Below are 18035 nucleotides of genomic sequence, written 5' to 3'. Positions count from 1 at the left end.
GGTCAGAGTCCTGAAAGAACTAGGCCCAAAAGGAGTGCAGTAAATATTGGGATTCATATAGTAGAACAACTAGTACAGAATTGAAGCCAATTTTTTGTGGTTGTAATGGCTGTCAAATAATAATGATGATGACAGTGATAAAAATAATTGAATTGTACAATTACCTCATCTAACAGTTAAAGTGATTAGAGAGGGTACACTTTCAATTAACCACATTTTCAATTCCTCCTCACATGACGGCCTAATTCTTTTTATAGGCAAAATACTTGGAAGTTATTTTTTGTGAAAGGTGGCAGCGATAATAAACTGTGTGATCAGCTCATCTAAAAGCTAAAGCGATTAGAGAACTCATACATGCTCAAATAAATTGTAAAACATAAGTAACCTAATCTTAATAAAACTGTTTTCTCTCTTACAGGCTCATTATTTGTCCCTATATATAATATGGTATGTTGGCACTATCTTTTAACCATATTTCCAAAGAAAAAACGACACTGGAAACCCCCCCAGACCTAAATGATCCATTATTTCAATAGAACAGGCCTATGGCCATTTTAAATTATTTTTTTTTTAAAAAGACCTAAGTGATCCATAATTTTTTATTTATTTTTGCAAACAAAAACAAATTAAGAAGGCACAATATTGCAAGAATCAAATTCTAATGGGTCCTTGTACAGTAAACTGCTGTAACACTGCTGGGGAATAACCTGCTTGACAGACACAGAAAACTTCGTATCTCATAATCACAAATTGGTCAATTTAGCATCAGTTTTAGGAAGGTGGTCTTAAAAGGAAGTCCAGTATCAACTTGCTTAAATTTCTCTTCTTAAAACTGTTGTGTTCAAGTCAGCTTGCGCACACCTCGACTTGTGCGACTAATTTCAGGAGGTACCTGCTATCTCCCACCAACACAGATACTTGGTAACTCTCTATCCACCAAGGCTTGGAGAGATTGGCATCACCTAGTAATTTTTGCCTCAGCGGATGAGGATGAGACCTCATGATTCTCAACCAACTTCATTGACGACTATGCCAACACCCTTGAATGTTCAATTTGCTTGCTTAATACAAACATTTTCGGGAGACATTAGAAAATATATGTAAAAGACATAGAAGTTCTGCACAGGATATCAATTGATACACATACAATCAGCTGATAAGGAACATACAGATGCTCTTCCGAAGGCGCTATCTACCCATTCAGCCAGCTCTAGTGTAGCTTTGTCTTCTGGAGGCAAAGAGAAACGGGTGACAGCCTCTTCTCCAATATCATACTTTGCCTTTTGCATACAGCTGCATTAACACAATTGAAAAAATATTGCTGAAACTAAAAGTTGGCTTAAAATCTATTGGTATACGCAGGTTAAGGGTAGTTTGATAACCTAATTTAGCACTTAAACCTACAGTCCTGATTACACGTACAAGCGGAATGCAATGGAATCAAAGTTGTGATGGAATCAGATATCTACCATGTAACTCTTTCCTCGGGGCAGAACTAAAGTTCTACTTACAAATTTGGCAGAACCTAATAGCTTAGAGCCAAATCCCGTTTTTACTTAAAAACTCTTAAAAACTCACTTTATATGTATAACCCATTGGACCGTCTAAAGTAAATCTAAAATCTATAAAATCAAAATCCGAAGTCTGCCTGTCCTTCCTAGGACTGGTATATGCTATAACGAATTTTGGAATTCAGACTATTCCTAGACCTGAATTTGGAATACCCACTCTCAACTTGGGTTCTAAATGTAATGATAATAGCAAAATGGCACGCACAGAATACAAATATCCAACTCAAAACATTAAATAAGGTTTCGCTCTATAACACAACCCATTTTAAAGGTTTTTGACTCATTATCCAGATAAAAGGACATTTCAAAATTATATGCATCATATGTAGAAACACAAATACTTACAGGTTTAGCAGTTTTGATGGGGCTGCACGTAGTATAGTAAGAGCCTCCCTCCATCTCCACTGTCTTTCAGAGAGAGGCAGAAGGCACTGCAAAATTGACAAACGCCATTCCCAATCCTCAATAAACCTTTTGGCATTCATAATTCTCCATTCTATGGCTTCTTTAATTCCAGCAGACATGTTTACTTCCCAATTATTTCCCTTCTCCGAGTTTGAAGATGGTAGATACTGCTGTAAAATATTCAATAGTTGCCCTATAAACATTACAACAGTCTTATTTCGTCCATCTTGAGTTTCATCCTCAAATTTTTGCTCCTTAGAGATATTGGATGATCCAGATGAGCTGCTTGATGAAGCACAAGGTGTCAAATTGAGAGAGAGATCATCCATATGCAGAAGAGAGATGATTATGTTCACCATCAATATCTGTGATTGCATGGAAAAGCATCCTTGTTTTATTTGTAATACAAGGACTAATTAAAATAAATGGAAGGGGCAAGACAAAAATAGCAAACTTCAGAAAACCTTCCTCCAAATTTAGAGACCAAAAATCAAACCACAGCCACACGAAAATAAATTTCTGCTGTTGCAATGATGTCACAAATCATTCAATGAAAGTTGTTTACACTCCCACCTTCACTCAATTGGGAGAAAGATATTAATAAGTAGACGTTTGGCAGTAGAATTTGGGAGCCTGATTTCAAGTTTTGATTTCAAAAGTGTTTGTTTATGAAATCTGCACAAAATTTCCACTTAAATTCCAAAACATGATTTCAAATCCCAAATTCTCGTAAAAGTAGGATTTAGAATTTCAAATTGTGATTTCAAATGTTTTTAAAATATAAAACTTAACCCATTAGTTTATATTTTATAGTTATATCAACTCCTACCACCTTCATCATTATAGTTATATCAACTCCCACCACCACCATTGTCGCCACCTCCGCCACCACTATCAGCCACTACCACCACCGCAACTAACTTTTACAACCAACCACCTCCACCGTCACAACTAGCACCGCCGCCAACTACCACCAACACCATCATCAACCACCATATATTTTTCAGCCACCACCACAACACCGCCAACTATTAACATCAACCAACTCCACCATCACAACTACCACTACCAACCACTGTTATCGCGCCAGTCACTAAAACACCAATCACCTCCACCATGTACTAGCCGCTAGCGCCAACCATTACCACCACCACCACTACAAACCTTTTAACATCACTACCGAACATATACATTTCATTATTTTAGTCAAACAATGATTTAATTTTGTTAGATTTATACATTTTTTCTAATGTTGAATTACTTTTAAAATTTGAATTGCATATTTATTATGTTTAAAAATAAATAAATTCGACACATTGATGTTGAAAAACAAACCGTCTTAATCATGCAGTATTTGAGTTGACGATTCCCACCAAGAATTTGATCGCCGCAGACAATATCTTAATAGCTCGGATGTGCATTAAGATTCAAATGTCTTAATCTCAATGAAAACAAATGGGACCCAAGTTCCTTGTCAATCCCATAACTTTTTTCCCGGGAACTGGAGAAGTTGATCCCAGAACATGTTATACATGTAGAAAACTTGGTCTATATGATTTGTATGAACCAACTTAAGGAGGAGTGTTAGAATCTTGTAAATATTCGAGAAGTAAGAAACAAGATGTAATTGCAAGATCAAGTGCAAAGCAGATATCGAGCTATTGAAATGCTACCTGTAAACTCATATGGATCAAGCAACTACTAAATACATTGAAACTATGCCCTAATGGAACCTGTGTAACGGGCAGGCTGCACCTCACATTACATCAAATTACCGAACAAAGAGAAAATGATTATCATCTCCTCAGAAAAGATAACCCCATGAGACATTGTCATAAAGTTCATGAGGTCAATTAATCAGATTGTAGATGTTCACTCAGTTCCTTGCCAGTCCCAGAACATGTTATATATAGCAAACTTGATACATATGATTTGTATGAACCAACTTAAACAGTGTTAGAATGCTGTAAAAATTATAGAATCTTAACTATAGGATAGTGTCTTGAGCCGGGGCTCTATCGGAAACAGGCTCTCCATCTCAACTCTAAGGTAGTGGTATAGACTGTGTACACTTACCCTCCCCACACCCCACTTTGTGGAAATATGCTGGGTATGTTGTTGTTGTTGATTGTAGGATAGGACCAAACTACCTCCTGTAATTATGTATCATTGATCTCTTCCCCTTCTTAAAACATGTTTTAGTTGCTTTGACCCCAATAGCTTAGAGAAAATCAAGCAGTGTTCTCTCTTCTTTCTCGTCTTCTCCCAATCCACATATGAACAGGAAATTAATGGGTGCCTGCAACTTCTCAGCAACATAATATGATATATCCACTTAGCAAATTGCTTTTTCTACCTCTGTATGACCTCATCCTCGCCTTAATTTTGATATAAATCAATGCACGAAATAAGCCAAACGGCTACTGAGTCGACATTCCTGATAGTCCGCTAACATTCTTAATTTTTCATAGCCTCATATAACTGATGTTAATGTTCAGCCCAAATGTGAACAAATTTACTGCATCTTAGCTGGAGAAAGGTCAGCATCAGAAACTGAAGTGTGTCATGGCCAAACAGGAAGAAATAGCAGAGAAGGCAGCAGTTCTACCTACAGATTCTTCTGCATCTTGCTCAGTAGTCTAGTAATGGGAAGAAAAGGAGATAACGGCACATTTTCCCCGCCCTCCCAACTAGAGAAAATCCAAATCTCATACTAGTCAACAACTCATGATAAATCCTCAAGAGTTGGAATAGCACAGTTCTCCATGGAATCATTTCCTCCTCTTTTCGCTATATAACCCACACACATACTGGACTCCCCTCATTCATTTTTATTTTTGGATCAAGTAAAAGCATTTTCATTCATAAACATGACCTAAACGGACGTTTACACAGGTTATACCAAAAGATCAGACTCTACAAGATATGATTCTCGACAAAATCCATCCAATCCTCTAAACCAAGGAACTTTTTTGTTTACACCAAAAGAAAATAAGGCAGCAGAGGCTACTCCTCAACTGCAAGAAACTCAACTCTACACCTTCAAAAGCTCTCTTATTTCTGCTCCCTCCCCCCCCCCAAACTACCCACATTAATGCAATCGAAACCATGTTCCGAGCCTTTTGTCTTCTCCTTCCTCTCTACTCTTCCAAATAAGCATCAGGATCTTTCACAATTCTTGGCATTACAAAAGAAGTGTGAAACCATCTGAACATATCCCACCATAATCTCTAGGAAAGCCCGCAATGTAGAAGAAGGTGATTCATGTCCTGGCCCGTCTCCTTGCACATGAACCAACTAACGCAGACAACCTTTTGCTTTCTACGTTTTTCCGCTGTCAAAATCACCCTTCTAGTGGCTAGCCAAGTAAAAAAGCATACCTTCCTCGGGGCACTTGGAGTCCATATAACATTACATGGGAACTCAAACTCTTCTCTAACCAGAATTTTCTCATCGAAAGACTTCACAGAGAACACTCAATGACTTCCAAGGTGCCACCACCATACATCGGGATTATCCACCAGATTGATTTGCCTATGGAGTAAGTCTATCAATCTTTGGAACTCGCTCACTTCCCAATCCTGAAAATCTCTTCCAAAACTCAAATCCCAAAAAGTCTCTCCACCTTATATCCTTCTAATTTGTTGAATCGTCATGTCTTGTTGACAAGATATTCTATACAAACACTGGAATTCATCTTTTAAAATTATATTCCCACACCATTTATGCCCTCAAAAATTTACTCTCCTCCCATCTCCGACCTTGAATGAGATATTTTCTACAAAATAAACCCATCCCTTCATAATATTTCTCCACAAATCACACCCGAAAGGCAAAACAATTTCTCTGGTTCTCCAACCCCCATCCTTAATCCCATATTCATTGCTTGTACCTCCTTCTCGAACCTCCACATCCATTTGCCAATAAAGCTTTATTAAAGATTTTTAAATCTTTAACTCCCAAACCTCCCCATTATTTGGCAGATGTGACAACCTCCCACCGGACCAAATGGAACTTCTTTGCCCCGTCCACCACATCCCAAATGAAATTTCTCCAGATTTTTTCCAACTTTTCAATGACCAGAGGTTGGCGCAAGAAACAAAGACAAGTAGTAGGTGAGGAATGGGTGCACTTCCTTCCCACCCTTGGATAAAAATCTTTTCCGCCACCTTGCTTGTCTTTTCTCGACCCTCTGAATAACTGGATTCCACTGATCCATGTGTGAAGCACCTAATAGTACTCCAAAATATATGATCGGATAAGCCCCTAACCCTACAATTAAAAACTCGAGCAATTAATCCAATATCATTCACCTCCCCAACAGGATATATCTCACACTTACTCAAATTGATTTTAAGTCATAACACCGCCTGATACCAAGTGAGGACTTGGCCTAGATAATCTAGTTGGGACACAACTGCATCACAAAACACAAAGGTATCATCCACAAACAACAAATGAGACATTGATTTGCCCCTACTCCCTCAACCATTGAATGAAAGCCCATCAAGTAGCCTACCAAATCAGCTTTATCCATCACCTTACTCGGGGGCTTCCATAACTAAAATAAACAACATCGATGATATAGGGTCCCCTTTCTCAAACCCCTCGAGCTCCCAAGACCCCGCATGGATTACCATTCACCTACACGGAAGATCTCACTGAAGAAATGCAAAAGTAGATCCATTTCTTCAACTTCTCCCCAAAACCCATTTGAAGCACAACGGAATCTTAAGAATTTCCAATTCACATGATTGTATGCCTTTTCCAGAACAAGTTTGCACAAAACACCTGATGCTCCTTGCTTTCCCCTAGAATTCACCACTTCATTAGCCACCAACACTGCATCCAAAATATGTTTGCCCTCCACAAAAGCATTCTGTGAAGTAGAAACCGTCTCATCCAACACGCTTAAGTCTACTAGAATGCACCTTCGAAAAAATCTTGTAAAAATTTCCCACTAAACTAATAGGTCTATGGTCCTTCATGCTCATAGCACCCTCCCATTTAGAGATAATGACAATGAACGAGGCATTCAAACTTTTCACGAATTCGCCATTATTTGGAACTTAGGAATAGAATCCATCACATTGGTTTTGACTGTATTCCAGCAGTGATGAAAAAAAAAAAAAGCAAAAGTGCAACCATGGAGCTTTGTCACCAGCACAACACTCCACCGCTCTTTTCACGTCCTCTTCCTCGAATGCCCTCTCCAACCACTCTCCCCCCCCCCCCCCCCCCCCACACACACAAAGATAGGCCTCCACTCTACTTCCTCTTTAAAAAATTATCATAATAATCTACAACTGCCCCCTCTACTTCCTCTTTCCCCATAAGGCTCACCCCATTAACCTCCACTGATTCTATGAAGTTCCTCATTCTATTTGTTAGCGTCAACCTGTGAAAGAATTTTGTATTAGAGTCCCCCTCCTTCAACCATAATGCTCCCAATTTTTGCCTCCAGCTAACCTCCTGAGCCAAAGCCAATCAAGCTAACTCGCTTTTCAACACTTCTTTTCTTTCTTTCTCCCTCTCATCTAGCTCCCTCCCCGCTTCTACCCTCTCCAACTCCCCAACTTCATTCATAATCTCTCTCATCTTCACCTCTACCCTCCCAAATATCTCTTTATTCCACACCCTTATGTCTGCTTTGAGTTATTTCAACTTCTTCGCTAGCCTAAAAGGAGGCCTCCCCTCCACCACATAACTACACCAGGTAAGTCACTTTTTCCTGAAAATCAGCCACATTCAGCCATTTAGCCACATTTTCCCCTCACTCATACACTCCTCCCAGTGTTTGTATTGGTTAACTATCTCTGGGAGAGTCTAGTTTTTCCCAGAGTTCATAATATAGGAAGGCAGAGGGCCTAAGGATTTCAGAGGTTTCTCTTTCTGCTGCTAGTTTGTCCTCATTTCCAAGCGTATATACACTGCTCTGGATAATCACAACATATTTTCTGCTCATTCTTTCCCTTTCTTTTGACAATCCAAATAGCCTAAACCCTTCATTTTACCTTCTTTAAATTAAAACCCTATACCTTCTTTGAATTAAAACACTGACGGAAGCCAAACCAAAAGGACAAAGAAAGGACATCACATGGTTTGTCATCCAGGTTAACTCAACTTAAATTACTTGCTTAGATGGGCTGTCCGTTGTGAGGGATGTTAGCCCAATCCCCAATTAACATCTGCAGACATCACCTATTTGACATACATGGCTACCTAATAGATACAGTAAGGAGTTAACCAGCATCCTAACCAGTTGAACATTCAGAAGCAGAACTATGCAACAAATCAAAGACAAGCATTATACTTTCGTATTTTTCTTTACTTCATTAATGAGATTGAAGTTTAAAAGTTCTTTACCAACTTATTGCCATGGTCTTTGCAGACAAGGTCATGTTTTCATCAAACTATAAAACTCACTAACATTTATAACTGAATATGATCTTGCAACATAAAGACAGAAGACAAGGACAGAGCAAGAAAAACAACACACAGAAACTACATAAGAAATTTTCAAATAGGAGACACCTTGCGGAAAATGTTGTTGATGGCATCAAGATGGTTCTTCAGATCTTTCAGGTAGCACATATTGATTTGGTCGTTTCCTACTCCCTCCCCTATATTCTTTTCCATCGCTCCAAGTGCAAGGACAGCAGATTCCAAAGCATAACGCATGTGCATGAGTTCAATGTCTTCCATCCTACCAAAAATACATATGGAATAAACAGAAATCGTAAGAAGTTAACCTACTTTATCCATACACATGTAAGCCTTTGAAGAGTCTAATCCCATGTTAACAAACATAGCATTTTGAATAATCATGTTGTAACATTAAGGACATTAATATAAGCTCCATCTGCCAGAAGTAATGCATTGACATACAAGCACAGCAGCTATATAATAACTCTAAAGGGAAGCTCAGTGCTCAAAGCATCCCACATTCAAGGAGGGTCCGGGAAGTGCACACCCGAAGGGGGTTGTGCTACTACAGCAGTCTATCTTGACACAAGCCTCAGTATATAATAACTTTACCAACCTGCCCAATATTCAATCGAATCCAAAGTATCTATATGCATGATGTAAATTGATAAGAAAATGGACCTTTGACCTAACCCAACCTCAAAGCTAGCTCATGAGGTGAGGATTGCCAAGAGCACAGAAGGAGACCAAAGTTCCATTTCACAACCGATGGGGAAAGAACTCAACGCCCCTCACACATCCAGGCCTGCCAATTAGAGCATGGACAGCATAATGGGGGGCCAATATCGGGTAAACAAAGAATTGGGATGGATCTGGCTCTAATACCATGTTGAATTGTGTGATGTCTCATCTAAAATCTTATGTTGTTAGAGAGAACATACTTTTATTTATTCAATTAAAGTCTTTCAACATACACATCAAAATTGGCCCCAAAGACAACAACACATTGCAAAAGAGTAAGTCAACACACCTCCTCCAGGCTGCTAGATTGGAAGTAATCGGCTGCATGCTGATCAGTTCAATGGCATCTTGAAACTTAATGCTTGGGACCACATCAAACAATACCTAGAAGATAACAAAAATTATAGTCCAAAATATAATGAAGCAAGAAACTGAACAATCAAATAAGCAATTACTATGTAGCAGGTAAATGCAAAAAAGATACCATTTTAAGATATATGAAAAGCAAACTCATAATAGAAGCAGAGAGAGAGAGAGAGAGAGAGAGAGAGAGAGAGAGCAGAAGGAGAGGGAGGGAGGAGAACAGAGAAGTATCTGTGCAATCATTTACCAAAAATACTTTGATGATCTTAAACTTAAATTTCTGGGTCTCGGATTAGTTCTACTTGTTTCTAGTTTTCTGGTGAATTTAGGTGGTATATGATCTTTCTAGGGAGGCATGCCAACATGTACCAGTTAGCACTCTTCCACCTCATCTCTGGACAAACTATGCCCACTCAAATCGTAATGAATCTTTAGAAATTCATGGATAATGTTATATTAAGAAGAGAGGTAACACTTAACTTGATCATCTTCTTTCCAATAGTATCATACAATCCATACACACAACCTGCAGATGCAACCTCGGCCTCAATGGCAGGCAAGTAATTAAGGTACTGAGTAAATGCAAATGCATTTCAATGAAATGCTCAATCCAAATTTGTTTGTAAAAGACATTGTTTAAAAGATAAGAAGCAAACTATATAGAAATGAACAACTGATCAAGTACATAAAATAACTGAACAGGTGGGACATAAAACAAGCTGTGGAAGGACAGCATAGAGTTTACCCGCAAAGGACTCTGTACAGATAATCTTTCGAGAACAAAATTTTCAACAAAGGGATCCCATTGCACATCTTCATTTCCTTGCTGCATGAACTCTTTTCCAGACAACACCAGCGAAGACTTCAAACTCCATGACTTGCCAGAATTCACACATGCTACAAAATAAGCAAGATCAAGCTGATAACACAGGAGATCACAGAGATGCTCAACACAGGACACCTGCCAAAATAAAGGAAGAACATAATGCAACTTGCAGAGAAAACATTAGGAGGGAAGGGGAAAAAGGTGGCAAAAGCAGCCTGATCCATCTCTAAATAACAGAAGCACGGGAACTACCTCATCTGATCTGTTCCCATAATGTGGAGAGCCTTCCAGACGAAGAGATTGTGATTTACTTGTCCACAGAAGCTGCATCAATTTCCTTCTTAAACCCGTTTTACTAGACAATAGATCCCAACCAAGGACGGCTAGAAGAGGTTGGAGCCGGGGCAACAGCAAAAGAATCTAAAATAGAAAAGGATAAGAAAGTTTTTATTAGCAAAAAGGATGGAAGTGACGTAATTCATTGCCGACTAAAAATAAAATAAGAAGGGAGTTGGTGTCAAAAAGTGACATTCTTTTTTCTTTTCGTTTTTTTTTTTTTTTTAAATAAGTATCAGAATGTGCCATTGTTATGCTCGAACCAAAAGAAAATCTAGTTTATAACTGGGTTTCTGAATATAGGCACAAAAAGGTTTACTGTGAAGAGTACATCACTAGCTTCTTGCAGTTCCTCCTTTCTCACAGCAGTCAGGGCAGTGTCCATGACACATTCCAGTACATGCACGCCACGAACACGAGCATACTGGTACATTTCTCTCATGCAAGAAGTAATAACAGTTTCTGGCAATGAATTTGTCCCGTTTACAGTTGTCTCAGAATTCAGTTCTCGGATAAATTTTTGGAGACGCCGGAGAGGTAGAGGAATCTGATCACTTTCAGTAGCTTTGACACTCTCAATCTCTTCCAAGAGCATTTCATCATGAATAACCTGTAAATACTCAAGAGGTCAGCATTCATTCCACTTACTAAGAGCGTATTATTATGCATTTTCAAAAACAAGTATGTGGGTTGTGCCCCTAGAGCTTTCTTCTAGTGGTAAGGGCACAGGAAATTATGTGTCAGCTAGGCGCATATCACGTGCTCGAACCCTGCCGCTGATAAAAACTAGTATGTAAGTGGAGAAGGGCAAAAGATCGACCCATGTTTTCTTTTTGTATAAGGTAAATGTATTTCATTCCTAAACATGGACGAGTTGGACGGATACAAGGGATAAACCAAAAGGTAAAGAATTTACAAATTTGATTTTCTACAAATCAACCCATTATACACAACTAGGAACCTTGTCTGTGCACCAAAAGAAAATAAGTGACCAGAGGCTATTCCTCAATAGAGAAAAACTCGACTCTTTCCCTAGAAAAGGTCGACCCACCATCCACCCAACACCAAACTCGGTGCCATTCAAACTGGAGAATTTCTGGGTTATCAAAAAGAATATGTTGGTTGTCCGCCCAAAGCTAGCTTTGATTTAGATTTTAACTTAAGAGATAGCAAAATAATTTTTTTTTATCAGGTATACATATTTTCATTCATAAACATGACCAAAAAGCTGGCCGTTTAAAAGGGGTATACCAAAAAGTAAAGAATCTACAATAATATTTGATTCTCTACAAATTCCACCCAATCTCCTATACAACTTGGAATTCTAGGGGTGCACCAAAAGAAAATAAGACCGGAGGCTACTCCTCAACTGCGAAAAGCTAGATTTTATCCCCTCAAAAGCCTTGAGTCTTCTCCTCCTTCTCCCGCTCTTCCAACTAACCATCAATATTTTCATAGTTCTTGGCATTGTCCATGAAGTGTCAAACCACCTAAAAATATCCCACCATAACCTTATGGTAAAATCACAATGAAGAAGATGATCCACGCCCTCGGCCGTTTTCTTGCACATACAACACCAACTGATACAACCAATCTTTTGCTTTCTAAGGCTTTCCGCCGTCAAGATCACCCCTCAAGTAGCTAGCCAAATGAAAAAACACCTTCCTCAGTACCCTGGTATCCAAACAGTGTTACAAGGGAAAGCATCCACATCTCTAACCAAAAGCTTCTCATAATAAGACTTGACTGAGAACATACCATTCTTCCCCACATCCCACCACAAAGCATCAAGGTTATCTATTGTTATGACTTGTTTATGGAGTACGTCCAACAATCTTTATAACTCAGTTCCCTCCCAGTCTTGGAAGTCCCTCCTAAATCTCAAATCACAATGCCCTCGATTCTGGCCTCCAGCAAACCTCTTGAGCCAAAGCTAACTCAAATAGCGAAATCATACAAAAAATATATTAGTTCAGCAATTGGTTCTTGTAGACAGCAGTTTCCAACATAGTTGTATTTTTGGAAGTAAAATGCAAAATATAATCAAAAGAGTCAAAGGGTCAAAGCAAAAAGGCGCGAAAAGAAGCTTCATGTTTCTTTGAAAAAGCACTCATTTTTACGGCAAATATAAAAGATACTACAAAATTTAGGAATTTAGTATTACAATATCGAATACAATTAAAGCTACTATAATAAAGATAATATTCCACATGCAACTCCAACAAGGACGCAGAAAAGCTGACTTAATTCGAAAAATTAATTTCAATTTTTTCTTTTTGATTAGGTAAACATTTCATTATCACATGGTCAAAATTGGTTGTATACAAGTATACGAAAAAGTAAAGAACCTACAACACGACATGGTCCACTACAAAAGACACCAAATCCTCGATATTACCCAGCACTACATAGGTGCACCAAAAATAAATAAGGACTAGAGGCTACTCATTAATTTCAATGTTAAATTAATCAACCACATAAAAGAAATAGTTTTCAACAACATACAACAACAAACCCAGTGTATTCCCACATAGTGGGGTCTGGGGAGGGTAAAATGTACGCAGTACATACCACTACCTCCGGAGAAGTAGAAAGGTTGTTTCCGATAGACCCCCGGCTCAAGACAAAGAATAGTAAACAAATCTGTAATAAAGCATGAAATAAGATGGAATAACAGAAATAAAACACTCACAAGGTAATACCCTACACTAACGAACCAAAGGCACCCCTCCACCCTCCTACTAGCGGCCCCAACCTATGGACATAGCCCTACGGCTACCAACCCGACTACCCCAAAGCTCTCTTAACTACTGAGTACGATCCAACCACATGCACTAGCCTTCTAACCTGATTCGCGTCCTCCCGACCTTCCTATCAAGGGTCATGTCATAACTGCTTCATGTCACGTCTAATCACCTCTCTCCAGTATTTCTTCGGCCCACCCCTACCCCGCCTGAAACCATCCAAAGCTAGTCTCTCACACCTACGAACTGGGGCATCCGTGCCCCTCTTCATCACGTGTCCGAACCATCTCAACCGAATTTCCCGCATCTTGTTCTCCACCGAAGCCACTCCCACCTTCTCCCGGATAGTCTCATTCCTAACCCTATCACCCCTAGTAAGCCCACACATCCAACGCAACATCCGCATTTCCGCCAACTTCAATTTTTGAATGTGGGAGTTCTTGACTGGCCAACACTCCGCTCCATACAGCATGACCGGACGGACAGCCATCCTGTAGAATTTGCCTTTAAGCTTAATTACTTTAGTTGTTGTACTACTCCCTCCATTCCAATTTATGTGATGGAGTTCGAATTTCTAGAGTCGAAACAAATTATTCTTTGACTGCAATTTTGTCACACGCCTTTTTTATATTTTAAATTATTAACTATTCTAACTTAAAATACTTTTTAAGTACCTTATCAAAAAAATACTTTTAACATAGTTTACAAAAATTTTATTTCAAAAAAGTAAAAAATTCCATGTTTGAATGCACAGTCAAAATTAAGAAGTTTGAATCACATAAAGCGAAAAGTGTCGGGTTAACTGGGACATGGGAAATAAGATAGCAGAAGGAAGAAGCAAAAGAAAAAGCTAGAATAAAAAAGTAGTACGAGAGGATTCACACACTAAAAGAAGAAGAGTGAATAACAAAAAAAAAACAGCAAGGAGAACGGGAGTAGCAAAAGAGTAGGTAGTACAAACTCGAGAAGAAGAAGTCAACGACGACAACAAGAACATCAAAACCATAAATGAGAAAAATATGTGAGAAGTGTCCTAGTATTCAAACAGAAACAAAACATTTTCCTTCTTTTTTTCACTCTTCTGAAAATGAAATTAGAATCAACCGCTTTTAATTGATGACTTTGCACCTTACGATCCAAAGGACATTCTTCACCTATGAGGTGCGCTGCTTCAACCACGACGTAATAACTCTATGTTTTCCATCACTGCATCAAAGCTAGTCTCTCACACCTACGAACTGGGGCATCCGTGCCCCTCTTCATCACGTGTCCGAACCATCTCAACCGAATTTCCCGCATCTTGTTCTCCACCGAAGCCACTCCCACCTTCTCCCGGATAGTCTCATTCCTAACCCTATCACCCCTAGTAAGCCCACACATCCAACGCAACATCCGCATTTCCGCCAACTTCAATTTTTGAATGTGGGAGTTCTTGACTGGCCAACACTCCGCTCCATACAGCATGACCGGACGGACAGCCATCCTGTAGAATTTGCCTTTAAGCTTAATTACTTTAGTTGTTGTACTACTCCCTCCATTCCAATTTATGTGATGGAGTTCGAATTTCTAGAGTCGAAACAAATTATTCTTTGACTGCAATTTTGTCACACGCCTTTTTTATATTTTAAATTATTAACTATTCTAACTTAAAATACTTTTTAAGTACCTTATCAAAAAAATACTTTTAACATAGTTTACAAAAATTTTATTTCAAAAAAGTAAAAAATTCCATGTTTGAATGCACAGTCAAAATTAAGAAGTTTGAATCACATAAAGCGAAAAGTGTCGGGTTAACTGGGACATGGGAAATAAGATAGCAGAAGGAAGAAGCAAAAGAAAAAGCTAGAATAAAAAAGTAGTACGAGAGGATTCACACACTAAAAGAAGAAGAGTGAATAACAAAAAAAAAACAGCAAGGAGAACGGGAGTAGCAAAAGAGTAGGTAGTACAAACTCGAGAAGAAGAAGTCAACGACGACAACAAGAACATCAAAACCATAAATGAGAAAAATATGTGAGAAGTGTCCTAGTATTCAAACAGAAACAAAACATTTTCCTTCTTTTTTTCACTCTTCTGAAAATGAAATTAGAATCAACCGCTTTTAATTGATGACTTTGCACCTTACGATCCAAAGGACATTCTTCACCTATGAGGTGCGCTGCTTCAACCACGACGTAATAACTCTATGTTTTCCATCACTGCATCGATTTTAAGCAACAAAATATGGCTTTTAATGACACTGCGAGTGTTAGGCAAGAAAAGATTATTCAGACAATCCAAAGGAGAACCACATAATAGAAGAACTTTCTGAACAGGGTCGCCGGAAGCTATAGGTGAGTAAGAATGGAAGGTGACACCCTCTCCTATACAATTAAGATCAGAAGCGGAAGCTATACAATTACAATCGGAAGCGAAAGAATTCTACATAAGTGACAAGGACTGAACAGGCATCAAGCATGGTGAATCAGTAGCCTTGGACTGTAAAGAGACTAGTGCTGATAGGTTTGCTTGGCCTACCTATTCCAGTATGGTGTTTCAATCTATTCCCGTAAGTCGGGAATCTGTGCATGGATTTCTAAATTTAGATATATACATGGCCCCCAAGAATCTCTATACAAAGAGCTTTAGGGGCAAAAATTGCATATTCTAGTCATTGACAAAATGGGTAGCTGCAGAAGTTTCCGTTACTGCAGTGGGAAACTTAAACCACAAGAAGGAAATTGATCACAATGGAGAAATGCAGGGTCAACTGAAATGGTAGAAGATGTTTGTATTCTGTGATAACAAGGCAGATAAACACCATCATCTGAAAATTATGCGTAAGAATTTCTCCAGTTTGGGTTTCAGAATAAATATGAAGAACCAAGGTGGACAAGATTGAACCATTAATTGAATTCCTCGATTGTAAGCTTAGTTCCCTTCAGATGACTTACCCGGACTACTTTTGGGTGAATCCAAGAACTTTGTATGGAATTCAATGGTCGAATGAAAAGACAAGAAGTTAGTTATGTGGCATAAGAGAAACTTAATATGGGGAGAACTAGTTACAAATTAGCGGAACTGTGTCCATATTTCAACCCATTTTGTGTCTTTAATATGCATAGTGGTCAAAGAGCCACGAAGTTAAAAAATTGGTAACCAGACTGTATGTGGAACACGAGAGGGGAAGGTGAAAAAAGTACAATCTCATTAATTAGGAAAAGAAACATTTTTAAGGCAGATAAATTGACGATCTGAAAAGAAACAAGCAGTATACCAGAAAGTAAAGGACACAAAAAATGGTTCTCTACAACACAAGTGACAACAACCTTCACTGCAAACAGAAACTTCATGGGTGCACCAAAAGCCACTAAGAATAATAGGCTATTCCTTATTTTTTTTTTTGGATAAGGTAAGTGTATTCCATTCAAAAACAAGGCCGAGTTGGCCATATACAAAGGAAAAAACCAACAGGTAAAGAGTTTACAAAATCCGATTCTCTACAAAGTCCACCCATATTTCTACACAACTAGGGATTTTATCGATGCACCAAAAGAAAATAATAGACGGAGGTTATTCCTCACTAGAGAAAAACTCGACTCTACCCCCTCAAAAACTGCTAGTGACAAGCTTGGTTATTCCTTACTCGAGAAAAACTCGACTCTACCCCCTCAAAAGCTGCTATTGACAAGCTTCAGGGACATATTAGTATTATCTTGGTTATTAGCAATCTATTGAAAGGGTGATACATGGAGATTTATCAATTTACGTGAGGCATTGTCATCGACTTGAAAAATAAGAAAGTTATTTAAATCATAAAATTATGTTTCCCTTCTCTAATTTAGTTCAAGCACTTGCATTATTTTAATAATGGCCTCTAGATGTCTTATACATTTCTTATTTTTAGTCAAACATTTTAAAGTTGTTTTCATGAGTAACTATATCTCGTAAGGTATCAAATGGACATTTTGATTTTCTCCATGATCATACAAATAACGTCATCGTTCTTTAAAATCTGAACTGTTTTCATATGCAATTATAACTGTTTTGAAGCTGGGGCAAATAACTCACACCAACACAGGAGGGACCAAATTCCATGCCTTACGTCTTCTCCTATTCCCGTGCACAGATTTTGGCATAACCCAAGAAACTCCGAACCATTGGAGCATATCCCACCACAATCTCATGATAAAGGCACTATGTATAAGAAGAAGATCCACTTTTTCCCTTGTCTCCTTGCACATGTAACACCCGCTGACACAACCAGCATTATGCTTTCTAAGGTTTTCCGCAGTCAAAATCACCCCTCTAGCGGCTAGCCAAGAGAAAAAAAACACCTTCCTCGGCACCAGCGTTATCCAAATCGCATCACATGAAAACATAACCTCCTTCCTAATTAGGTGTTTATCAGAGAAAAATTTAACAAAGAAAACTCCATTGTTCCTCAAACTCCACCACGAAGAATTAGGTTCATCCACCGAATTGACTTGCCTGTGAAGGATGGCCATCAACCTTTGGAGCTCGGTCACCTCCCAATCATGGAAATGCCTTCTAAATCTCAAATCCCATGAAGTCTCTCCATCATGTATCTCCTTAATTTGTTGAACCGACGGGTTCCTTTGGCATGACATTCTATACAGAGTC

At 38.6% G+C, this 18035-nt stretch overlaps 1 protein-coding gene across 8 annotated transcripts in view; it reads right to left on the bottom strand.

Moving 5' to 3' along the window:
• Window positions 1-18035, bottom strand: part of LOC107839091 (protein DDB_G0276689) — a 105309-nt gene that overhangs the window by 73810 nt on the left and 13464 nt on the right. For 6 of the 8 annotated variants that reach the window (XR_007044141.1, XR_007044142.1, XM_047395808.1 and 3 more), the window contains 7 exons: window positions 10988-11278; window positions 10585-10752; window positions 10252-10467; window positions 9433-9527; window positions 8511-8682; window positions 1917-2341; window positions 1170-1293 (listed from right to left, as the gene is read on the bottom strand). Coding sequence is in view for 6 of the 8 variants with exons in the window: in XM_047395808.1 (XP_047251764.1) it covers window positions 1170-1293; window positions 1917-2341; window positions 8511-8682; window positions 9433-9527; window positions 10252-10467; window positions 10585-10752; window positions 10988-11278 (1491 nt within the window). In the remaining 2 variants the exon portion in view is untranslated. The remainder of the gene's footprint in view (window positions 1-1169; window positions 1294-1916; window positions 2342-8510; window positions 8683-9432; window positions 9528-10251; window positions 10468-10584; window positions 10753-10987; window positions 11279-18035) is intronic. The other 2 variants (XM_047395810.1, XM_047395809.1) reach the window with 1 other exon arrangement.

The sequence above is a fragment of the Capsicum annuum genome, chromosome 8 (genome assembly GCF_002878395.1).
Source record: "Capsicum annuum cultivar UCD-10X-F1 chromosome 8, UCD10Xv1.1, whole genome shotgun sequence".
NCBI classification, from domain to species: Eukaryota; Viridiplantae; Streptophyta; class Magnoliopsida; order Solanales; family Solanaceae; genus Capsicum; species Capsicum annuum.
This window is presented reverse-complemented; position numbering and strand designations above follow the sequence as displayed.